The 25751-nt window shown below is 35.4% G+C and overlaps 2 protein-coding genes across 3 annotated transcripts; both read left to right on the top strand.

The window, feature by feature from the left end:
• LOC109825690 (G2/mitotic-specific cyclin-2-like) lies at window positions 4294–7769 on the top strand. The gene is made up of 12 exons (XM_020392559.1): window positions 4294–4432; window positions 4525–4590; window positions 4678–4768; window positions 4863–4919; window positions 4996–5041; window positions 5133–5246; window positions 5353–5496; window positions 6223–6312; window positions 6386–6607; window positions 6701–6799; window positions 7015–7193; window positions 7288–7769. The coding sequence occupies exons 2-12, from the start codon at window positions 4533–4535 to the stop codon at window positions 7430–7432; spliced, it is 1245 nt and encodes a 414-aa protein (XP_020248148.1). The 5' UTR covers window positions 4294–4432; window positions 4525–4532; the 3' UTR covers window positions 7433–7769.
• Window positions 9272–22008, top strand: LOC109825794 (sorcin-like). Of its 2 annotated transcripts, XM_020392687.1 has the most exons (11): window positions 9272–9435; window positions 9537–9595; window positions 9674–9714; window positions 9962–9993; window positions 10611–10639; window positions 18926–18962; window positions 19666–19722; window positions 19980–20056; window positions 20362–20435; window positions 20641–20695; window positions 21655–22008. In XM_020392687.1, exons 1-10 carry the CDS (start codon window positions 9352–9354, stop codon window positions 20658–20660), a joined length of 510 nt encoding a protein of 169 aa, XP_020248276.1. In that variant the 5' UTR covers window positions 9272–9351; the 3' UTR covers window positions 20661–20695; window positions 21655–22008. The 2 variants fall into 2 exon arrangements, with proteins under 2 accessions (XP_020248276.1, XP_020248274.1); XM_020392685.1 differs by lacking the exon at window positions 21655–22008 and having other exon boundaries at window positions 9274–9435; window positions 20641–20975.

The following is a 25751-nucleotide window of genomic DNA, read 5'->3' as shown; positions in this document are numbered from 1 at the left end:
TTTATTAAAATATTAATGATATTATAATAAATACGTTATACTATAATTACTAATTAATATTATATAATAATATATTACATAATATTATTAATATATGTTATTAAAATATTATATAATATTATAATAAATATATTATATTATAGTTACTATTATATAATATTATTAATATATGTTATTAAATTATGTTATTAAATTATGTTATTAAAATATTAATATATGTTATATTTTATATATCATATCATATATTTATAATATAATTAGCATGTATTAGTTAAGTAATACAAAAATATTTTAAAATTATCCCAATTGCCTTTAAAGTGGAACAACATTGTTCCAATATGGAGGATGGAGTAAATTTGGGGTAATTATGAGGAAGGGGTGGAGGGGATATTTATATAGTTGGTGTAATTTAGGGCATGTTTGTTTCGGCCAAAAAATGCAGAAAATGAGGGAAAATGGCCTTTGGGAAAACTGACACGGGGTAAATTTGTTACTTCCCCTCACAATCGGGTGTTTGTTTTGTTAAAAAGAAAAAAGAAAGTGAAGAAACGTGCGGGCTTTCTGACAGCTTTTTCGCCCTTCCATTTTCCGCTCGAAAACGCCTGATTACAGCGAAAAACGCCTCTTTGTTCTCTCCCGTACAAAAATCTCCGATTGCTCTTCCCCTTTCCACTCGTTCTGGTTCCCGTACAAAAATCTCCGATTGCTCTTCCCCTTTCCACTCGTTCTGGTTACCCCTCTCTCCCGCTCCCGGCCCTCTCTCCCGCTCCCGCCCTTCTCTCTCTCCCGCTCTCCGATTGCTGTCTGACGCCGATTGAAACCCCTCTCTCCCGCTCCCGCCCTTCTCTCTCTCCCGCTCTCCGATTGCTGTCTGACGCCGATTGAAACCCTAACCTTCGAACAAAAGGGGAAACAGTACAAGATCTTGGTTGATTTATGGAGGTACATTGCTAAAAATCAAATCTTTTGTATTTATTTAATTTTTTATGGCTTTCATTTATCAATTTCCTTCTTCCTAAAATCAAATCTTTTGTATTTATTTAATTTTTTATGGCTTTCATTTATCAATTTCCTTCTTCCTTTGATGCCAGGTTTAAAATTTGTCTGAGTTTGGGTATTTTGACCACCATTTCCCACTACGATTTGCAAAACGACTTCAAATCTGAGTTTGGGTATGTTGAAGATATGCAGCTAAAGTTTATACTAGTGATCAATTGGCGAGGCAGTAAATGCAGCCAACATTGCTATTATAAACTTCATGACGTGGCATATAATGAAGAAAGAGCCTTTTCTGAGCACATTTTCTATAATTTCTTTTGAGCTTTGGTTTGATTTCCAGTCTCTTGGTTGGTTGGCCCTTGAGCTCAGTTGTGCTTTTTTGTGGTTTCTATTGTGTGCCTATAATGTTGCAATGGTTTCAGCTTGGCCTCATGTTGCTTGGCCCTTGGTCAGCATGGTTTCAACCTCCTCTCGGCCTTGGTTTCAGCTCTTGGTTGTTTTGGTTTGCTATTTCCATGTTGGTTGTTTGGTTTGTTGTTTCCATGTTGATGATTCATGTTCAGGTGTGTTTTTTTGGTTGGTTGCAGCCTCTTGTTGCTTGGCCCTTGGACCCTAAATAGTTGTGTTGGCCTTTGGTTGACCTTTGGTTTGGTGAGTCTAGATTTGTGATTCATTTCAGTTGTGTGCTTTCTTGTGGTTTATGCTATACTACCTGACATGTTGCTTGGCCTCATTTTCCTGTGTCAGATATCATACTCCCATTTTATTGGCTTTTTGGCCCAAACAAAGTGCTATGACTTTGTTTCAGTTGTGCTTTTTTGTGGTTTCCATTGTGTACCTGACATGTTGCAATGGTGAGCCTGGATTTTTGCAATGGTTTCAGCTTGGCCTCATTTTCAGCTTGGCTCTTGTTCGCCTATTTTCATGCTTTATGTGACTGGGTTGATCAGTTCTGTGAGTCTGAATTTGTGTTTCAGTTGGCCTTTGGTTTCAGGTGCTTGGTCTTTGGAGCTAAGTTGTTGTGTTCGCTTTTGGTGAGCCTGAGTTTGTGTTCTAGTTGGCCTTGGTTTCAGCTCTTGGTTGTGTTGGTTTGCTGTTTTCATGTTGGTTGTTTGGTTTGCTGTTTCCATGTGATGATTCATGTTCAGGTGTGTGCTTTCCTTGGTTGCAGCCTCTTGTTGCTTGGCCCTTGGACCCTAAATTTTTGTGTTGGCCTTTGGTTGGCCATGGTTGCAATGGTTTCAGCTCTTGCTTGGCCTTTGGTTGGTCAGCTATGGTTGGCCTTCGGATTCAGTTGAAGCTTGGCCTTTATTTCAAATTTGTGCAGGTTTATTGTACTCTCTGCCTTGGTTTCAGCTCTTGGTACTATTATGTGTTGTTGGTCAGCTATGGTTGGCCTTTGGTTTCATGTTGATGCTTGGCATTTGTTTTAATTTTGTGCATTGTTTCAACATGCTCTCGGCCTTGGTTTCAGCTCTTGGTTGGTTTTTGGTTGGTATGAATATTTTGTGTTATAATGATGGGCTATTTTTAAGATATGCAGCCAAAGTTTATAGCAACAATATATTGGCGAGGCAATATATTGCAACCAACATTGCTATTTATAAACTTTATGGCGAGACAGATAATGAAAAAAATGGCCTTTTCTGAGCACAACTATGATGATGGGTGGTAATCTTACCATGGTGACCACAATCAAGTTTTCTTGATTTTTTTTAATTTGAACCAAACACTAGAAAATGAGGGAATCTATTCACACATCAATTATTTTCTTCTTTTTTCAAGTTGAACCAAACACTAGAAAATGATGGAAAGTACTTTCACTACATATTTTTGGGCGAAACAAACACAAGAAACATTTTTTAGGAAAGTGAAGGAAACACAAGAAAGTGAAGAAAAGTCATCTATAGAAAGTGAAGGAAACGAACCAAACAGTCCCTTAGGGGAAAGTGGAGTATTTGTCCCCCAATTACCCCAACAAATCAATAACACCACAAAGTTGACTCCAATTCCAATTACCCCAATGAATAACACCAAAAAGTGATGTTCTAAAAATTATCCCATTATCCCCCAAATTACACCAATGAATAACCCCCCTAAGAGAATGTTTCAAACCTGCTATTTCATTACAAAATGACAGTGATCAGCGTTCAGTCAGATTCTTACATGCCCCTGCAAAAAAAAAAAAACTATGAATTTTCCCTCGCAAAACTATATCATAATTAGATTCACAACCTAAAAAAAAAAAAAATTCTGCCACTTATCGCAAACATAATAAAATTCAATGCACCGATGGCTTACTGGTCAACTTGTGGTCCCCCTTCTGGTGCATAAATCTTCTCCCAAGACAACCTCAACGGTTCTATTTAAGATGCACGAATATATAGTCAGCTTTTATGGAAGCCAAGCCATTAAAAAAGACTGATCCAAACCCACACCCGCTGATGATGGTTCTTTGTTTATAAACCCAAAGTAATGCCCTAATTTTTAGATCGACCAACTTTCAAAGTCATTCTTAAACCCAATTTGACATACTTAATTAACTTTAGACCCTGATTCTGTATTTCATTGTTAGTGCTTTGCTATAATTTTATCTGCTATATTTACGTTTAAGTTGATTTTTTTTAGGGGGGGATGTTGCTATATCTTTTACATACCGAATCGCAAACCTTTATTTCTTACAGTAAATAAGCAGCATCAGTGTAATATTCGTAACTTAGTTAGTATTTTCATAAAAATAAGGATTATTTACATCTTGGTACATAAGTTAGTATTTTCATAAAAACACGGGTTATTCACATCTTGGTACTTTGTGGTATGGTGCAAATGTGCAATTACATGGATGATTCAAGTATTTGTGTATCTACGCAAATAATGTTGAGATTACTGATTGAGATTACATGGATAACCTTAATCAAAGAAATCTAAGGGCTCCTCAAGGTTGCCTATGTAATATCACTCAGCGACCTCAGAATTAGATACATAAACTCCGTGTAATTATATCATATCACAGGGTGTCATAATGTAAATAATTAAGTATGGTAATTTGGGTTCAATGAATTTGGAAGTGGGTGGGTTTAAAAACGAATACGGCTAAAACTTTGGGTTTAGTAACGAAAAACCCACGAATGAATGCAAGTGATGGTACACTCAAATTTTTGAAATCAATCACATGCGCAAACTAACCGTTGAGACACCATGCAGGCTAGAGTGCCATCTTTACAGCTACGATCCAACGGCTACGATTCACTAGCCGTTGCCTTCAAACTTAAAAGGACTCCATCTCCAGACAACATCTCCGCTCTTTTCGTTCTCAATTCTTTTTCTTGTAAAAAAAAAATTCTCCTCTTTCTCTCTCTTTCCTTGTTATTATTACTCGCTCACTTCTCAATCAAAGGGGAGAGAGTGAGTGAGTGAAATTGGGAGATTTGAGGTTTTGGTCGATTCTTTTGATTATTTTTTTCTGGGTTTTTAAAATCTTGATGGGTTCCTGAATTCGGGGGGTTTTGTTTGTTTTTTTATTAGGATTGTCGATGACGATGGAAGGAGCTAATGAGAACAGAGGAATTGTTAAGCCGGTGAATTTTAGAGGTAATTTGTTGTTAATGGTTCTTTTCTGTAGAGTGATCGGTTCCAAGAATTGATCTTGGCTGAAAATTTGGGTTTTTTTATCCACAGAGATGGGGACTAGGAGAGCCCTGAAGGATATAAAGAATTTGGTTGGGGCTCCTCCTTACCCTTGTGCAGTTACTAAAAGGGCTTTGACAGAGTAATTTCTTTACAAATTTTCTAAGTTTTGATTGACGGTTTTTTTTTTCTTAATTTCTTTAATCTTTGGGTTTTTTTTTCCTATTTTCGTATAGTAAGAATGTAATTGCTGACGAGAACCAGGCCATCGCAACCCGGCGACCAATCACAAGGTCTAAAGAAACTTACCCTTTTTCTAGTTTCTAGTCTTTTACACAAATTATTTAAAAATTTGCTTTTTTTTCCCAGGAAGTTTGCTGCTTCATTGGCAAATAAACCACAACCTAATCTTGAGGTACTATTATTCTTCATTCTAAAGAACTAATCACTTGTAGCCGACCAATTTGTTTGATTTCCTCAATGAGTTAACTTTTCTATTTGTATAGGATGCAAGTAATAAGCATGGGATTATTGGGATTGAGAAGCACAATAAACCTACTGACGTGGAGTTTGATCGCTCAGTCAATGACTTGTCGATGATCGAGGATTCTGAGGAAATGGTTCGCGCTTTCTATTTTCATTCTATTATGGAATTTTATCTCAGTTGTCTTGATTCAGTGTTAGCCTTCATGTATGGATTTACTTTTGTGTGCTTTCTGTTTTCAGGAGGATTGCAACATTGTCAAGGAGATCGTGATGGAGGATTTAGTTGCGGAAAGTGCGATGGATATTGACAAATGTGATGCAAATAATCCGATGGCTGTTGTTGAGTACGTAGATGATATATACAACTACTATAAGCGAGTTGAGGTATTCTTTTGGTCCCTTTCATTGTCATATTTTCCTTCATTGTTGATTGATGTCTTTAATGAAATTACTGCAATTTAGAATATCTACAAAAAGTAAAAAATTTACTCGATCAAATTCGTGTTATCTGATGTAGATGAATGTAGGACACCAAAGATCTGAACGTTTACATAACAAGGCGGGTATCATTATTGTCCGACTAATTCATCAGTGTTATATTGTTAATAAATAGAGAAGTTTTATTTTGAGTTAAGATTTTATGTTATCCTCTAGTCCCACATTGACTATTTAGGTGGTTTGATGTGAATTTTGATGCAAAAATGTCTCAGGTTTTAACCTGACAAAATGTTACAAATAGTGTGGAAGCCATAGGTGGTTCTAGGTTAGGGAAGATCTACATGGGTTTGATTTGTCCAAATAAAATTGACAATATTTGTAGTTTGACGTAGATTTACAAAAATGTTGGTCACTCCTAATGAATACACTTTGGAGATGAGTTTTCCTGGGGCTCTGCAATTTTTAATTTGAAAGTTATGATATCATAATCTGGTAGATCATCGAGACTGTCCTTTCAGTTTCCAGCAAAAATAGGAAGAGGGAATGTTAATGTGACTATCAAATAGTGTCATTCATATAGATTGTGCTCCCCGTTTACTTTATTTTTAAAACTAAATCACTGCGTTAGTTTCTTTGATGGCCTAATGTTACTTTATTTTCCAATTCATGCAGGTCTCCGGCTGTGTAAGTTCTGATTACATGTCAAACCAGTTTGACATCAATGAGAAAATGCGAGCTATTCTCATCGACTGGCTGATAGAGGTACATGAAGTTCTTCAAATATGTAGTCGATCGAGAGTACTTGTACCATCTTTAATTGCATCACCACCTTCAGGTTCATTACAAATTTGAGCTTATGGACGAGACACTATATCTCACTGTCAACATCATAGACCGATTTCTAGCAAGGCAATCTGTCATTAGGAAGAAGCTGCAATTGGTTGGAGTTACAGCAATGCTTCTTGCTTGCAAGTATGAGGAAGTATCGGTTCCAGTCGTCGAGGATTTGATCCTAATCTCTGACCGAGCTTACAAGAGGGAAGAAGTACTTGAAATGGTGAGAATTTTCGTTTTCCTTATTATAACTATAACTATGCCCAAAATATTATGGTACTGATAATTAATCAATTATATCGTTATGTGCAACCAGGAGAGATTGATGGTGAACACTTTGCAATTTAACATGTCGGTGCCAACTCCCTATGTTTTTATGAGGAGGTTCTTGAAAGCAGCTGAATCTGACAAAAAGGTGTTAAGTTCGTTATTAGATCATAATTTGATTCACCAAAGATTACTGATACTCTTTCATATACCTTGATTTTGTTTTCGCAACCCTATTATCAGTGTTGAATCAAATAAATATGCTTTGAGATAGATAAAATGGATCAGTTTATTCCAACCGCTTATTGGAAATCTCGGTGTTATTTCGTGAATGAAATTTCTTTTTTTATCTTTGTTTTTCAGTTGGAGCTCCTTTCCTACTTCATCATCGAGCTTTCTCTTGTCGAATACCAAATGCTCAAGTTCCAGCCTTCACTGTTGGCCGCTGCAGCCATTTACACTGCTCAGTGTAGTCTAAAAGGCTTCAAGCATTGGACGAAGACCAGCGAGCTACACACTGCGTATACAGAGGATCAACTTCTGTAAGTTATTATTTTGTCGTAATTCACTTCAAAATTTGTTTTCACACAAAATTATTGACTGACAACTTCATTACTTTAACAAATTTATTTGCAGTGAGTGTTCGAGACTGATGGTGGATTTTCACCAGAAGGCTGGGGCTGGGAAGCTCACTGGCGTTCACAGGAAATACAGTACTTTCAAATTCGGATGCATGGCGAAATCTGAACCTGCTCTTTTCTTGCTGGATACAAGACTCTAGTGTTTTGACATAGATTTTCATGAGGGGGGGTTTGACATATGACGGCTAACCTAAGACGGGTTCTTATATTCTGGCAACAATCAATGACGCAACGGCGTGCAACGTAAGTTGCGTAAATTTTGGCAACTGAAGTTGCATTGAAACTGCATTTTATGTTTCTCGAAATCTCATACAGTCTCTTGTTTGCTGATGAGTATATATTATCAGGGTTTCTTAGTTTATATGCTCGAGGTGAATGTTCGACACTTGTAAAGTGACATTAATGTGTTTATTATGTCGTCGTTAAGTGGTCGAAATAAGAGGTATTCTTTTATAAAGATTTCTTTTTTTCCTCCTTGTGAATCATATCATACTGTGCTGTTTGGAAAGCTGATCATAGAAATTACTTTTCCCAGTTAATGAGTGACTTCTGTTTTAAAAGTATTTCTGTTAATGGTGGTTGGCTTTCGTTCGTGTGTTGACTGCATTTGTGAGAAGTATCTGCGATGAGAATTGCAAAGAGGTTTCGTTCACTGTGTATTTATATGTTTTTTTCCCCTTCCTAAATTATCATGAGCTGAGTTATCCAAATTGTATATTTTAATTTAACTATGCAAATGATTTTCTATCAAGAGATACTTAATTCAGATTAAATTATGGGTTGGTTGGCAATCCTTTTTGACAAAGAGTGCAATTATATACTTCTGTTTATGATTTAATTTAGCCTAATAATTTTCTATGAAGAGGAATGATTTTATATGAAGGGGAGATGTGAGATGTAAATATTTAGAAATACTTGGATTTAGAAATAAGTTCCCCTAAATCTTACTTATGTTTAAATAAGTCCCCCAAATCTTACTTCTTTTTAAATAAGTTCCTCAAATCTAATTTTTTAAATAGGTTTCCCAAAACTCATATGTTTTAAATAAGTCCACCGTATCTATAAGGTCTCCCCCTATGTTGAAAAAACTATTAACTTAAAGTCTAAGCTATCAAAATTTCATTTTAATCTTGGAAGTTGTCTTGCTCTTCCCTAGATATTTCCCCCCAGAAACTCTTCTCTCTGTCTCTTTCCGTGTTTTCCATTTGTTAAGAAGTCTCTATAGCACTATATTGCAGGTATACATTAGGCATGAGTATCTAGAGAAGATGACAGGGAAACTAGCAAGGTTATGTAGTTTAATTAATTCAGAGTTATGTTAACAAATTTCTATCTCGAGGGACTCATTTAAGAAAACCTATAGATTTGAGGGACATATAAAATATGGCAAAATAGCCAGATTGATATATATTTTTCGAGGCTTGGTGACATGTTGGTATATTTTCTTTTTGTTTTGTCAGATTGGTATATTTTTCAACTCCGGCGCCATATAGGCCTTAGATTTGGCTGGAGTTACTGTTCCGACCAAAATTTAATTACTGTTCCGGCCAAAAATCCCATCAGCCCTGGTCAGAACAGTAACTCCAGCCAAATTTAAGGCCTAAAAATATACCAATCTGACAAAACTAAAAAAAAATATACCAACATGTCACCAAGCCTCGGAAAAATATGCCAATCTGGCCATTTTGCCAAAACTATATAAGATTTTGAGAACTTATTTGAGAACACTGATACGGTGGACTTCGTTAAAAATTTGAGGGCGTGGGGACCGGGGGACTTAATTAAAAATAAGTCAGATTTAAGGGACAAATATGTATAGCTTAATGATTTTCTATGGAGAGGAGACGCAATTTAGCAATTTCAAGCTTCAGATGTATATATTTTATAGGTACTTGGGTTTAAAAGATAATCTATATATTGGATATGTTTTGGGCATAAACGAAATTTCTAACAACAACTGGGTTTCACGCTAAGAAAAACATTACCTCCCATCTCCCTACATAAAATGCTGTCATCTGAACTCAAACCAAAATCTGAATCCGAGTAATTTGGGGGAAATATGGAGAACACGAGCACTCTGAGAGAATGGTTCCACCGAGTTGACTCAAACAACACCGGTAACATCACCGCTCCCCAGCTCCAGGTCCTCTTCTTTGTCTCTTTGCTTCAATTTTTAGCCCTAAATCCTAAAACCCTAAGATCTTGTTTTTTCCGCCCTGATTTGATTTGGATTTTGGCGATCAGAGAGCTCTGGCGGTGGGAAACCTTCGATTCCCCCTCTCGATCGTTCAGCAAATGATCAGGTTCGGTCTCTTGATCGATCGTCCTTTGTAGGGTTTGTAGCGTTGATGTGTTTTTAAAATGGCTCTTTGTTTTTGCAGGATGTATGATTTCGATATGAACGGGACTATGAGTTTTGAAGGTGGGTTGAGATTTATTTTCTTCGCAAAATTTTGGTGTTTTTAGTTATTTTTTAAAAATAATCTTTGCTTGCATTTAGTTAGCTTCTTCTTTATGTAATTTTGATTAGTTAAAGTTTATTACTGCTACATTAACTTATATGTGTTCTATTGTTGAACATGACCCTTAAAACGTATGAATGCCTGTTGTTGTCGAAGCTACTAGAAAACTATCCCTGCTTATGTAATTTTATTGGTCTGTTCTTGCAGAATTTGTCGCTCTTAACAAGTTCCTTTCTAAGGTGAGTATTTCTACTAAGTTTTTAGTAAGTTTGGGATGATACATTTCAAACTGTGTTACACTTGTCATTCATTATGTGCTTGTTATTCTATCGTGCCTCATTTGTTTAACAATATGCTTACATGAAGGGCCGTACATTTTTAATACAAGGTCAAATATACTTAGAACCTGTGAATATATATTTACGTAAAACATTTGATATGCTTTGGACATTTTAGTTTTATTGAAGGAACTCAGACAGATCATTCATCTTAAGTATATTGAGTTGATATTTTAACATTAATATGATAGAAGGAACCATGTGAATATCTTGAATGTTCTAAAGACAGAATAAACAGACTAAAAGTTCAAATGGTATATCGACGTGGTGCAAGGTCAGTTAGAGCTTGGAGATTGTCTTGGAGCTAGGTTGTACTAAACATTTCATTCTCTATTTATTTTCTTGCTTGTATGCATCACGTTAGATGTGTTTGTTTAAGTTCTTGGTGATAGTTTTCTTTGTCTTCACAATGATGAGCACCATATATTCTCAAGGAATTTAGGAAATGCCATAATTTGATTTATAACAGTTAATTTCTCCTTAGATATGTGTTTGACTTATGTTTAACGTTTCTGTAGGTTCAAAATGCCTTTGGAGAACTAGAAAGGTTTCTACTAGTTCCTTCCTTTATGCCTATGATATTATTCCTTGTCTCCTTAAATCTGATTGCTTCATTATTCTTATATTGATGCTAATTGAAACCTTAAATAGTGGCTAGCGTATGAACTAGAAAAAAGTTAAGATTTTTTCTATCCAAGTTGCAAGGTGCACCTACATTCTTCTGACATGCTAGACCATCTGCTCACAACCTTTCCGCAGATGCTTTAGATAACAAACTTCATCAGCAGTGCAAAGGTTTGACGTTGGCTGCTGCATATACTGAACCTACCCCAATGTAGGTATTCCATAAACGGGTACAGTAAACCCACATATATAAGTAAACTACTTGTAGAATTTCTAATTAAAATATCAAATACAGTAATCTGATATGCTTAACTCTTCCTTGAGCCTTTCCTTATATGTCAAAGTGGATACACACCAAGTTTTATAAAAAGCAATTGGGCAGTTAAATTTATAATGACCATAGGAATAAAATTGCTATTATTTTATTACTATCAGCAATTAAGCACTTGTGTGTATGGTTGATATAAGAGCAAATTTATAATTGGTCTTTCAGTTAAGCTGGTGTGATATCAGTGAGCAATATTTAAGACACATGGAACTACTAGTATGAAGAACTACAGATATGCGATATTGGTGACAAGGCAGATCCATGAAAATATATTATATTAGACTTTAGCCTCAATAGCTGCCGTAAAAGAGATTGGGAAAATAATAATATATTCTTCTATTGTTGAAAAGGCCTTTAACAGCTTGATTATGGAGGATATGTTGAACTTTGAAACTATAATCTGATATCATCCAAGTGCTGTGCTTTGTGTTTAACACATATTTTTAGGCAAGATGGTTATCAGTCATTTCTAGTAGCCCAGTCGCATAGCAGTGCATGTAGAAAAAGTCAACATTGATGAGGGATGATGTGGGGGTCTCTTGAAAACAATTATTATAGGACAAATGCCAGTTGAAAATGCCATCATATGGGAGATTCTTTGGACAACAAGAGTATGCTGGTGAACTAAGTTCAGAAAAGAGCCCTACTGTCAAAGGTTTATTCATAGGTAGTGTGATATCACTCAAAAGTGTAACATACTAAGTGTATGGTTGGCCATAAATATTTACAGAAAGCGCTAGAGCCTAGGCAGTTTTCCTATTTTTATTTTTTAATTACTATAATTGATAGTAAATGTCATGTCATAGAAAGCTTAGGTGTTGAACTAGGGTCGAAGCGGATTTCTTTTTTCGTAGTGGTGGTGGGAGAGGTTTTGCTAAAGACAGGTGTTCATAGTTAGAGATTGGAGGTGTTTGGAGGACGTGGAGAGGGTGCAGTGGAGGAAATCACGATCAAGGCTTAAAGGGTGCAGTTTATGTTAGCAGCCCATGCTCCCCTAGACGCTCGCAAAATCTAGGTAGGTAGCCTAGGTATCGCCTAGGCGATAGGCACTAAGCGGGCGGTCTAGGTACTACCTAGGCCTAGGCGGACACCTAGGTGAGCTAGGTGAAAGCTTTTTAAAACATTGATTGTCAATGGTTATGCCTAGCATTGCATCTTATCTCATTGCCTATGCCTAACATTGCATCTTATCTAAGTAAGGAATCTATTGAATCCTTGATTGTGTTGACCCTATAGTTTTGATGATGATTTGTCAAACAATTTATCGCTAATATATTCTCTAGTTTTTGTGTTTATGTTTCTCTTTTCAGGTATTTCAACACACGTCAATCAAGCGTTAAAGATTCAAGTTCATATGTGTGGATTTACCTAGGTATATGTTTGGTTTACTTACATATATTGTATGATTATATCTAAGCTCAATATAAGTATACTTAACACGAATTTTGACGTTTTCTATCATATAAATGATTTTTCATCAAACGTTGTTACAATAACTTTTATCTCATGTTTACAGCTCTTTCATACTTCATTATATACATATAATACATGCATAATATATATATACATATTTACAAGCCTTATGTCAATAAGTCATATCTCAATTTTTCATGTTCACGAAAAATAGGTTTTCTGAACACTTTTCAAAAACAGGGAGTTTTCACAAACGAAAATTGATTTTCCAAAAATTTCTTTTCAAACATGTTTATTTCATCATTTAGAAACTTTCCCCAAAGTTTTACTATTTTTGGAATTGATTTGATATTTTTAATGTATTTACAAAAGCGATGAGTGAAACTTTGGAGAAAGTTTCTAAATGATGAAATAAACATGTTTGAAAAGAAATTTTTGGAAAATCAATTTTCGTTTGTGAAAACTCCCTGTTTTTGAAAAGTGTTCAGAAAACCTATTTTTCGTGAACATGAAAATTGACATAAGGCTTGTAAATATGTATATATATATTATGCATGTATTATATGTATATAATGAAGTATGAAAGAGCTGTAAACATGAGATAAAAGTTATTGTAACAACGTTTGATGAAAAATCATTTATATGATAGAAAACGTCAAAAATCGTGTTAAGTGTACATATATTGAGCTTAGATATAATCATACAATATATGTAAGTAAACCAAACATATACCTAGGTAAATCCACACATATGAACTTAAATCTTTAACGTTTGATTGACGTGTGTTGAAATACCTGAAAAGAGAAACATAAACACAAAAACTAGAGAATATATTAGCGATAAATTGTTTGACAAATCATCATCAAAACTATAGGGTTAACAATCTTCTCCTTTTTGATGATGGCAAACAATTTATACATGAATATGAATTATAAACTGATAACCCACATATAAGCCAAACATGAATAAATCATACATGAATGATCACATAAACCATATATGAATATGAATGAATATATAAATCATATGTGGATTTTTCTCCCCCTTTGACAACATCAAAAAGGAAAAAAAAGAAAAATAGGAGCAACAGATAGAAAACCAAATATATGTCAAAAGTGCCCCCTGTCAAATAGAATAAATGACAACTAAAGAGCATATATAGGAGCTAAACAATAATTATCCATTAAAAACAATCATAAACAGTATATAAATCAAAGAACTCATCATTAGCAACTTATTTTCCACAAACAAAACATGAACATAGTTTCAACCATGCATTGATCATAGAAAAGATAAACTAACACAATAAATCACAAATCATCACTTAAGCATTTAGAAACTACATAGTTTTGCATAAACATAGTTTGTTCCACAAGACATCAAACCATACATAAAAAGTCACATAGTTCCACACTAATATAGAGTTATTACACTCAAACGAAAAAACATAGATATCAAGTTTTACAACTCAAAATGGAACATCACCATAAGCATAGAAATCAATTAAAAGAACTCCAATAATCAGCAAGATCAATCATCACCATCACCATCAGAAGAGCCTGAGCCATCAGCAGGGCCCTCCTCAGAATCAGACTAGAACTAGAAGAGGGATCCGGAATCCCGAGAGACTGACGCTGATAGGATAGAATGGTCTTAACATCCCTCTGGATAGTTGAGACTTGCTTCTGAACACTTGAGAACTGAGTCTCAAGACGATCCAGACGGTCACAAATATCAGAGGTGGATGAGAAAGAGGCTTTAGACCGGGAACGAGATGGCTGAAGAGGATCAGATAAGGAATAGGAAATCTGCATCCGGGAAAGAGAAACATTATCAAAGAAATCCTTCTTAGATTCAATTTTAGGTTCCTGGGTGAGATCAACACATAAATGTTAAAGAATAAGAGTGATGAAGGAGCCAAAGGGTAGAAATTTGAAATGCTTCGATGCTATGTTTTTGAGAAAAATATTTGCCCAATCTATTTTTATTTTGGCAAATATGGCATATACCGTATTGATCTTGTCAGAAGCAAAATGATCGAAACTATCGGTTTTAGGAATCAAGTTTTGAACAACGATTCTAGCAATGAGTTTGGCATTTGGATTGAGAGAATTGTTGTTCATTGGATAAGTGCAACCGGGTTTAAACATGAGATGGTTTACAGCTGGATCATCTAGTTCAATAGACATAAGGTCAACTTCACCTGTTGGGATTTTTAGAATCCCCGCAAGTTCGTTGGCAGAAAACATAAGGTCAACTTCACCTGTTGGGATTTTTAGAATCCCCGCAAGTTCGTTGGCAGAAAAAGAAATTGGTATCAGAGCTTATGTCTATTGAACTTGCGGGGATTCTAAAAATCCTAAAGTTTTCCCAAAGAAATTTGTTAGAAAACGATGAGTGAAAAGCGTTAATCAAATATTCTAACAAAAGTTTATTCATGTTAAACAATCTTTTATCATTTTCACACCATTTGGATTTTTCCAAAATGGGAACAACATAGGCATCCTCAATAATTTCCCATAAATTAAATTGTTTAGATTGAACGAAAAGTTTGAATCTAATACGTCATTGAGCATAGGAAAAAATATCCAAACGAGGAGCAATATTAATAGCATATCCTAAACAAGATGAATCATACATATCCATAAAGATGAAATACAAGAAGCACAATGTAATTAAAATTAGATTAGCACAAATACAATAACTTGGATCTTTAACTCAAGACGGTTAGTCCTTAAATCAAAGAGCACTAAGCTCTGATACCAATTGTGTGATTATTAGAATCCCCGCAAGTTCAATAGACATAAGCTCTGATACCATTTTTTTTTTTCTGCCAACGAACTTGCGGGGATTCTAAAAATCCCAACAGGTGAAGTTGACCTTATGTCTATTGAACTAGATGATCCAGCTGTAAACCATCTCATGTTTAAACCCGGTTGCAAAGTTGACCTTATGTCTATTGAACTAGATGATCCAGCTGTAAACCATCTCATGTTTAAACCCGGTTGCATTTATACAATGAACAACAATTCTCTCAATCCAAATGTCAAACTCATTGCTAGAATCGTTGCTCAAAACTTGATTCCTAAAACCGGTAGTTTTGATCATTTTGCTTCTGACAAGATCAATGCGGTATATGCCATATTTGCCAAAATAAAAGTAGATTGGGCAAATGTTTTTCTCAAAAATATGACATCGAAGCATTTCAAATTTTTACCATTTGGCTCCTTCATCACTCTTATTCTTCAACATTTCTGTGTTGATCTCACCCAGGAACCTAAAATTGAATCTAAGAAGGATTTCTTTGATAAGGTTTCTCTTTCCCGGATGCAGATTTCCTATTCCTTATCTGATCCTCTTCAGTCATCTCGTTCCCGGTCTAGAGCCTCTTTCTCGTCCACCTCTGATATTTATGACCGTCTGGATCGTCTTGAGACTCAGTTCTCAAGTGTTCAGAAGCAAGTCTCAACTATCCAGAGGGATGTTAAGACCATTCTATCCTATCAGCGTCAGTCTCTCGGGATTTCGGATCCCTCTTCTAGTTCTGAGTCTGATTCTGAGGAGGGCCCTGCTGATGGCTCAGGCTCTTCTGATGGTGATAGTGATGGTGATGATGATGGTGATGGTGATGATTGATCTTGCTGATTATTGGAGTTCTTTTAATTGATTTCTATGCTTATGGTGATGTTCCATTTTGAGTTGTAAAACTTGATATCTATGTTTTTTTGTTTGAGTGTAATAACTCTATATTAGTGTGGAACTATGTGACTTTTTATGTATGGTTTGCTGTCTTGTGGAACAAACTATGTTTATGCAAAACTATGTAGTTTCTAAATGCTTAAGTGATGATTTGTGATTTATTGTGTTAGTTTATTTTTTCTATGATCAATGCATGGTTGAAACAATGTTCATGTTTTTTTGGTGAATAATAAGTTGCTAATGATGAGTTCTTTGATTTATATACTGTTTATGATTGTTTTTTATGGATAATTATTGTTTAGCTCCTATATATGCTCTTTAGTTGTTATTTATTCTATTTGACAGGGGGAGCTTTTGGCATATATTTGGTTTTCTATCTGTTGCTCCTATTTTTCTTTTTTCCCCTTTTTGATGTTGTCAAAGGGGGAGAAAAATCCACATATGATTTATATATTCATCATATTCATATATGGTTTATGTGATAATTCATGTATGATTTATTCATGTTTGGCTTATATGTGGGTTATCAGTTTATAATTCATATTCATGTATAATGATTTATTCATGTTTGGCTTATATGTGGGTTATCAGTTTATAATTCATATTCATGTATAAATTGTTTGTCATCATCAAAAAGGGGGAGATTGTTGACCGTTATCAGTTTATAATTCATATTCATGTATAAATTGTTTGTCATCATCAAAAAGGGGGAGATTGTTGACCTTATAGTTTTGATGATGATTTGTCAAACAATTTATCGTTAATATATTCTTTAGTTTTTGTGTTTATGTTTCTCTTTTCAGGTATTTCAACACACGTCAATCAAGCGTTAAAGATTCAAGTTCATATGTGTGGATTTACCTAGGTATATGTTTGGTTTACTTACATATATTGTATGATTATATCTAAGCTCAATATATGTACACTTAACACGATTTTTGACGTTTTCTATCATATAAATGATTTTTCATCAAACGTTGTTACAATATCTTTTATCTCATGTTTACAGCTCTTTCATACTTCATTATATACATATAAATGCATAATATATATATACATGTTTACAAACCTTATGTTAATTTTCATGTTCACGAAAAACAGGTTTTCTGAACACTTTTCAAAAATAGGGAGTTTTCACAAACGAAAATTGATTTTCCAATAATTCCTTTTCAAACATGTTTATTTCATCATTTAGAAACTTTCCCCAAAGTTTCACTATTTTTGGAATTGATTTGATATTTTTAATGTATTTACAAAACAGCCCAAAAACCTGTCACATAACATATATCAGATTCCGGTCGACCGGTGCGGTCGACTGCCAATGTTAATTTTTCCCTGATATAGTTTTTATGTGCTCGCGGTCGACCGCACCAGTCGATTGTGAAAATATCCAGAGACTTTCGTCGCGGTCGACCGTCAGCTTTATTTTTCATACTCTGAGTTTTTGAGCTTCGCGGTCGATCGGACCGGTCGACCGCCGAACTGTCAGAACTTTTACAACGGCTAGTTTTTACAGCTGTTTTTAAATTGGGTTTTTGGTCTTTTACTTATGTTTTTGTTGTTGTATTGGGGTGCTATATATACCCCATTGCTGCTCTTTCTCTATATAACTATGAAATCCAAGTTTTGTTTTTAACAAAATATTAAGTGTGTTTAAAGTTGATTTTATCAATCAGTTTTCAAGATAAGTTTTTCTACAACAAGAAGTAGCCTTCAATTCCTACTGGGATCATCATCTACTGTTCTTCTTGTTTGAGAAGTCTTCTAAACTCTTATATAGCTTGTTATTTCACTTTTATTTCATTTAGCTATATTTATTGAGTTTCATTCACTATTATCACACACACTTATTGAGCTTAATATTTTCATACCATATAGTGTGGGTTGTGGGGTGTGACTTAGTGAGCGTGAGCTTCATTGTGTTCTCACTTGTTATTTGAGAACAATTCATTGTATTTAACTTTTATTTGTAAGAATCACTTGTAATACACTTGTACACCGAGAGAAGTGTGAGACGAGAGACGGGGCCGAATCCAATAGGAGTGGCGTCGATTGACCGAGTGTGTAGAAGTTCCGGTTTCCAAACCGGATTGTGATAGTGGATATCTCCTCGAGGTGAGGAGCGGGGACGTAGGTCGTGGTGATCGAACCTCGTAAACATATCGTGTGTTTGTGTTTTGCTTAGCGTATATTTTATTCATCATTATTGTTCATATCCATATCATATTTCTTCTTGCAAGAACAAATTGATCAACATAATTTTAATTAGCTTTTAATTGGGATTAGATTAGCATAAGACCCTAATCAGCCCCTGTAGGGTCTAACAGATTGTACAATGGACCCATGTTGCTTATAGCACTGTAAAGGAGAATTATGTGCAATTGACATACAAGGATAATGTGGCTGCAAAATTCCATGTGTAAGTTTTTGAATGAAGTGTGGACTTTGCTTCTTTCTTTCCACTTATTGGGAACATGAATCCGTGAGTGAATAGTAAAAAGAGATTCAATATAGAGTTTGGATAGTTTGGAATGCAGCAATGTCATATATATAGTTCAGGGAAATATGACTTCATGATCTGTGTCTATGTGTTTTCTTGCTTGTTTGACGATTTTCCATTAAGATAAACTTGCAAGCTCATACTTATCATATTTGATTACGTAGAGTGTTTTATTTCTTAGATCTTTACATAGAAAGTGCTAGTGCTCACTGCTAATCAAATGTCATCATGGATGAGTCATCTCACTTCACCTATTTTTGCTTCTACAGAGACCGTGGATATCTCACACCTGATGATGTCTATGAGGTACTGTTATTTTTTTCTATTATTCTATATTTTACATTTTCCGTGAGGTTTCATTTGTTTCATATGGGTGCCCTCATGATCTATGTTATTATATCTGAAGAAAGAAATTCAGTGGAGTATGATCTGAGCCACTGCGAGTAGTATTCTCTTGCGATAGCATGTCGTCCGTTTAAGAACATGTGCAAGTCTTCATAGCAAATCAACTATCTGTATATAACACCAAAGGGTAAGGGTGCATGCATTTTGACATTACAAACCTTTGTTTTGTGTGTGTGTGTGTTTGTTTGTGTTTGGTGTTGGGGGTGGGGGTGGCGGGTGGCTTTGGGTTTACAAACAACCTGCTCCGTTTGCAGGAAAGAAACAAATGGTACAGGGTTTTGAAGGAGTATATTGTAGAACTGGCCTATTACAATTTAAATGTCTCTCTCCAAAACAATCTGCTCCATTTGCAAGAAAGAAGTGAATGGCTTGGTTAAAAGACTCTTGCGCCTTTTGCAAGTTATGCCCTACTTTTTTAGATTCTATCATTTCAATAGCACACCCAATAAGAATTTGAAAGGAAAATAGAAAATTTGGCTAATTGAAACATCTAACTGTTTTGCCCTTTGTTTCTTTGCACTTGAATAGACATACTCAATTATTCTCTTTATTATACTCTATATTATACTCCAAATTGAGAAGCATTACTGAAATATGCCTGCAGGCGCTACTGAAACTTGGCTTCTCACTTGACTCGCCCGCTTTTTACACTGTCTGTGAGGTACAATCTAGCCTTATTTTTTATCAGTTACTAAAAGGCAATGTTTTCTCATCTCCAGCAATTATGACTTTGTACATCAGCATCAAGCACCTCAAACTAGATAATTATTCATACTTGAGGAAACATTCTCTTTCTGTTTGATAATTTTTTAATTTAGCGGTATATTTTTATGCATTTGCTCCTCTATAAATGTTGGTGCATATAATATACTTGAGCTAGAGAGATATTGATTGATGTTTCCTGTTGCATTTTTTTAGAGCTTTGATCAGAACAAGAGAGGAATGGTTCAGTTGGATGACTTCATATCCCTATGTATATTTGTACAGTCAGCAAGGTATGCATACTCTGATATATAGGATTGAGTCATCTATAGGATCTGTGGTTTTCTTATGATTGTATAATCCCAAAGAGAATTAGTATGTTTGTAATTCAGAAGCTTTGCTTTCTTTAGAATCACATGGATGCTTCTTATTACATCTTGACGCATTTTTCTTATGTAACCTATTATTTGGATTCACCAACAGTTACATGTGTTTTGTTGCTTGTGTTTAATCTAATTTTGTGCCAATGTGATTTGAATTATTGTAGAAATTTGTGTATACCGCCTAATCCATGAACCACCCTTTTTTTCCTGTACAGAAATTTGTTTAATTCCTTCGATACCACTAAGCAGGGAAGGGTGACTCTGGATTTCAACCAGTTTGTTTACTGCTGTGAGTGGTTCTTCCATCTTTGTTTTTCATGCAATTATATTCTATCAGGGAAAATGTCACGTCTCATTGCTTATAATGTCCAGGGATAGTTGATTCCTGACAGAAATAATCTTTTAATGCATAATTGTTGACTGTAACTCATGCTTATCCCAAATATATTATAAAGATGCAACTGTTTTATTTTCTGACTGTTGTTTATCTGCAGCTGCAAACTGTAGGATATGAACTCACGGTTGCTTGGAGACCAGCCAGCTCTCATGGTATAACCATTGGCTACACTTGCATACTCTTTTTAACTTCTTTTGTATCAGTTTGCCTATATTTCTTAGCGATATTTGTATATGTAAATTTCTCCACTGCCTGCCTTTTTGTTTATTGATGTGCATAATCGTACAAATCTGCTTCCTTATCTCTTCTCTCTTATCATTTCCTGAACTTGATTGTCGTGAACAAAGCCAAACAATGATCTGTTTCTTATTCTGACATCAGAGTGCGTTATGCGACCTATGTCACTGATAACATCCAAAATTGTAACACTCAGATCTTTTTGCTGTCTATTTTGTTGATGAGTGTTTGTGTCTCCATTAGGCTGTGGCTCAGCTTTATGCATGCGTGAGATTTTGGACCCATTGGGTGTACGCAAGGAGCTCACCCGGCTATTAGGAAATAACCAGTTTTTTTTTTTACCCCAGAAAGAGAGATTCTTTCGCTATGATTTTCTACTTGAAGGATAAAAGTGTGAATTTCACAAACCCTTCGCTAAGCTCGACGTCCCACACAATTCTTCCAAACTTCAAAAAATTTACGGCGGATTTTCGTGTCTGTTTGGATGGGGGTGAATGGAGGAGAGGGGAAGTGAGGTGAGGAAGGTCACCCCCGGTTGGGAGTTTTATCGAAAAGGGAAATTGAGGGGGAGGGAGGCATTCCTCTCCAAATTGCTGTGCGGCGGAGGCGACAATTTCAACCGTTATGATATAAATTCAACGGCCTATTTTTAACTCAAAAATACAAATTTCCTATTTTCTTTATTGAACTTCTTCCAAATATAATGTTACATTTTCTCTCCTCTCTCTCTTTCACTTCCTCTCCGTTATTTTCTCCTCCCTCGCGTTCCCTTTCTCTACGTTATAGTAAACTTCCAAACTAAATAGTAAACGCCAATTAATTGAAATGTCATTGAAAGATAAATCCCATCTTACTTCATTTACCTTTTTTACAGGAAATCCGGCCCCCAATGAAAACTACCGCATGCCCAAGATTTTTTAAATGCACGTCACATGGGACTGTGCTATTGGAGTATGACGAAAGAATACCAAGGATGTGACGAAACACCCACCAATTTTTTAAATTTTCGAACGTCTCTTGGGCACCGAAGGAGCCGTCCTGTTTTCAGGAAAATCTAGATCCGCTCTGCAAAAAAAATAATGAAGAAATCGCCGATTTTTACTGTTATCGTTGACTTGTCTAATATGCGATTGTGATTTATTATGAATATAACATTCACTGTAATCTCATAAATTGTGCTCATTTTTAAATTTGCACTGAAATACGAATTACAATTATTATACGCAAATCGACGGTTGAGCTGAGAGTGGTGGCTTTTTTTTTTTTTTTTTTTTTTTGAGATGCATACAAAAACTGTACTGGACTTCAATTGTTGCTCCTTCGGCACAACGACTACCACTTGAAACGAACATGGGGCCCAAAATTCAACGAAGTCTAGCCTCATTTTTTTAGGCAGCGGGCCTTCACCAATAATTGTTACCACAAGGCCTTTTCAATTATGAGGAGAGAGAGAGAGAAAGAAACGAATCTCTTTTCTTACGTGATTGATTACGTCACTCTGTTTTATTCGGTGGAGTCTACAACTGAGCAATTGAACGGTCAAGGTTGGCCCAAAAATCACATCAACAAACTTTTATACTCTTCAATCACGAACTCAAATTATCATAAGCCCCCGTGTGTTATCTCATATTTTCATTAAAACCCTAAATCTATTATTTCATTTTATTAACACGGTCATAGTTTTTGTTTTCATCCTATTCAACTCTTATGGTGGTTCAACATCGCAAACTTACTATCAAAATCAAAATCTTAGCAAGGAAAAATTTAAAATATCGTAAAACTAGTCACATTCGACTCATATATTTCTGTGGAGATTTAATAATTATACCTGCATTTCTGGTGGAGTTAAAAGAAATAGCCATGATTTGATTTATAAATATGTATGGAGAATTAATATGTAAGTTGTGAAAACAAAGAGCGAGTGGAAATGGTGGGCACGCAGCCCTTTTCCTAGAAAAAGAGAAAAATTCGGTTAGGACAAAAGCAGCTTTCGTCGGATGCGGAGAGCAGCCCAAGACAAAAGGGGCTTATCTCAAATTTAGCTCCCCCAATCGCCGCTTTCATCGCGTGGCCCACCTCACGCGAATGTCAGGAACAAATGTTTAAAATAAACCCATTCAAAATTCTAATCCCAAAAATCGTCCTACTCCAAATTTTTTTACCAAAATCGACACACTTTCTCGTCACGTTAACTTCGTGACCAGAAAGTGGGTCATTTAAAAAAAAAATCACGGTCCTAATTAGTCAGGATTGTCAACCCCGACTAATTAGAACCTCACCCGCAGCCCTTTCGTGGTTAGGCGACTAAACAAGTCGGGGTTCGAAATCCCGACTAATTTGGGGATTGCACAAAATGGTCGGGGTCAAAAACCCCGATCATTTCAAAACGCGAAGTCGAAATGGTCGGGGTTCTCAACCCCGACCATTTAGCAGAGACTCGCAACAACCCCCAACCCAAAAATAAAGGAGGAACTAAGTCATGAAATAGTCGGGGTTGCCAACCCTGACTATTTTTGGTGGGTCCCCTCCCCCTTATATATACTGACCGAACCCATTTTTTCCCCATATCGTGGTTTTTCTCCTCTCCAACTCCGGTCTCCCTCATTCAGCCGCTTTCCCACTTCTCCCAACTCTATTTTGTGGTCGAAATTTGTCGTGAAAGTTTGCTTAAGATCTCTAGGGTAATTTCTCTTCCTTCTCTCCTTTTTTAACATGTACAAATCTAGGGTTTTCTATCAAAATCCAAATTCTAGGGTTTGAAATTTATTATCAATCACTATATTTGTGGTGGTTCTGTGTTGATTGTTGTAATTGAAATTAAACTTCTAGCGCATAGAATGCTCAATTTTAGGGTTTAGGGTTTTCATTTTGGGGTTTATGGTTTTTTGTCAAAATTATATGAGATTATTTGCATATTGGGTTTTCCTCTCTTATTCAATGCCTTGATAAACATTTTTAATTTTTTTGCATTTAAATGATATAATCTTCATTTGCATAGGTTGAACAATATGATTTTTATTGCTTGCTCTTATGGTGGAAAAATTAATTATAGAATGAATAATATACCAATATATATCGGAGGGGTAACATGTTAGATATAGGTGCCCTGCAGGCAATTATTGTATATTGTAACAGGACCTATATGTATATAACATCCTTGTTCAAAATGATAGTATGCTATTTTGGTCAGATTTATCTGATGTTCTAAATATACAGATAATGTCCTTAGAATAAATACTAGACTATCAGACATTTCGGATAGTGATCGTAATGAAGAGATCTGATTAGTCGGTAACGTATATTCTAAAATGTTCCTAGTTGATGAAGTGTTGAGATAGGACATCATCACTTTGGTTTAGACTAGTGTATGCTTTATTTCTCCTTTTAAAGGAGATGATCAATCTCTTAGATCATTGATGTGAGACATCAAGATACAGTATACAGGTGACTCATTAGTGAATGAGTTGACTGAACGACTCGCCGAGAACATCTAGTTGGTAATATACTTAACTGTCAAATAGAAGTTCTCAAGTGATATAGTACATAGTAGTCTCTTGACCTGAGGCATGAGTGCAATATCTTATATGTCAGTAAAGATGTATTTAGACTTTTACCTAACCACAGTTCTTATTGAATTGTGCATAACGGTTCTTGTTGGGTACATCCCGAGACATAAGTAGATATTGAGATGCCAAGAAGGGATTCGTCTCTCCCAGTATAGGGGTTGATGTCATAAGATTGTTTGATATAACTATAGCCTGGAAATCCTTGGCCAAGGTGAATAAGATAAACTGAGTGTCAGTTTGATCTTATAGGTTATGAGTTTAATATCAATAAACACTAATCAAGCTATTAGGGTTTGACAGTTTGCCATACCCTAGGCTCAATAGTTTGACATGGTTTGACGAAGAGACCGGACTGTACGGTATTATCATTGAGTGGTCCTGATAAAATTGGATAAGCATCTTGCAGACCTTTATCACAACTTATACCCGGGTGGTCTTCATGTGTAGCTAGCACCTCTGTTGTACTTATGGATATGATCCACTACCGAGTTTTTTAAGTTGGGCCCTAGAGTCACACCAAGCGCGTACTTGAATCCTATGAAACACAATTTATGGAGTGATGCGTATGATTGATACGCATATATGATTTCTTCCGGATACACATAAACGGTTATGTATATCGGTAAAATCGGAATGCTATGTGCTTAGGAAATGAATTCCAGTATTTTTCCCATAAAGTTAACTTTTAGTCAACTAGTTGACTTTTTGGTCAACAGTTGACTTTTGGTCAACTCTTGATTTATTTGGTCATATAGTGACTAATTAGTTAAAGATTGGAATAATACTATATACCGTATTTATGAAATACTGTATTAGTGATAATAATTTGGTATTCTCATTTATGAAATACACATACCATGTATAATGAGTCATGAGATGAGTCACTTAGTGGTATGGTTTGAGCACATGGTTTATTAGCACATGGTTTTGAAATGTAATGATTCATAAGATGATTCATTGCATGACTCACTTGATTAATCATTAATTTTTGATGATTCATTGCATGACTCATAGGATGAGTCATTCATATCATGAACACATTTCACTCTATAAATATGAGCTCTTTTTCTTATGGAAAGGTTAATGAAAAATTGGCTAAGTGTTTTTTCCATAAGAGAATAAAAGAGAGCTCTCCTCTTACTAAACTTTAGCAATCTTTGAGCAAGAGGAAGTAGTAGGATTTTAAGAACCCCGGGGTGGATATCTTGCCTTGTGTCTTAAGAAGACTCCCATTTTATCAAGCTCACTTGAAGACTTGGAGATCCACTACAAGGAGATTTTCTACTACAAGGAGCAAGAGCTAGGGGTTATTCGATCTTCCATCGAATCACGCTACGAAAGTATGACTTTCTAACTCTTGTATGCTCACTTAATAATAAGGATCATGTTAGATTTAATTAGACGA

The sequence above is a fragment of the Asparagus officinalis genome, chromosome 10 (genome assembly GCF_001876935.1).
Source record: "Asparagus officinalis chromosome 10, Aspof.V1, whole genome shotgun sequence".
Taxonomy (NCBI): Eukaryota; Viridiplantae; Streptophyta; class Magnoliopsida; order Asparagales; family Asparagaceae; genus Asparagus; species Asparagus officinalis.
Note: the sequence above shows the minus strand (reverse complement) of the source record. Positions and strands in the feature narration are given on the sequence as shown.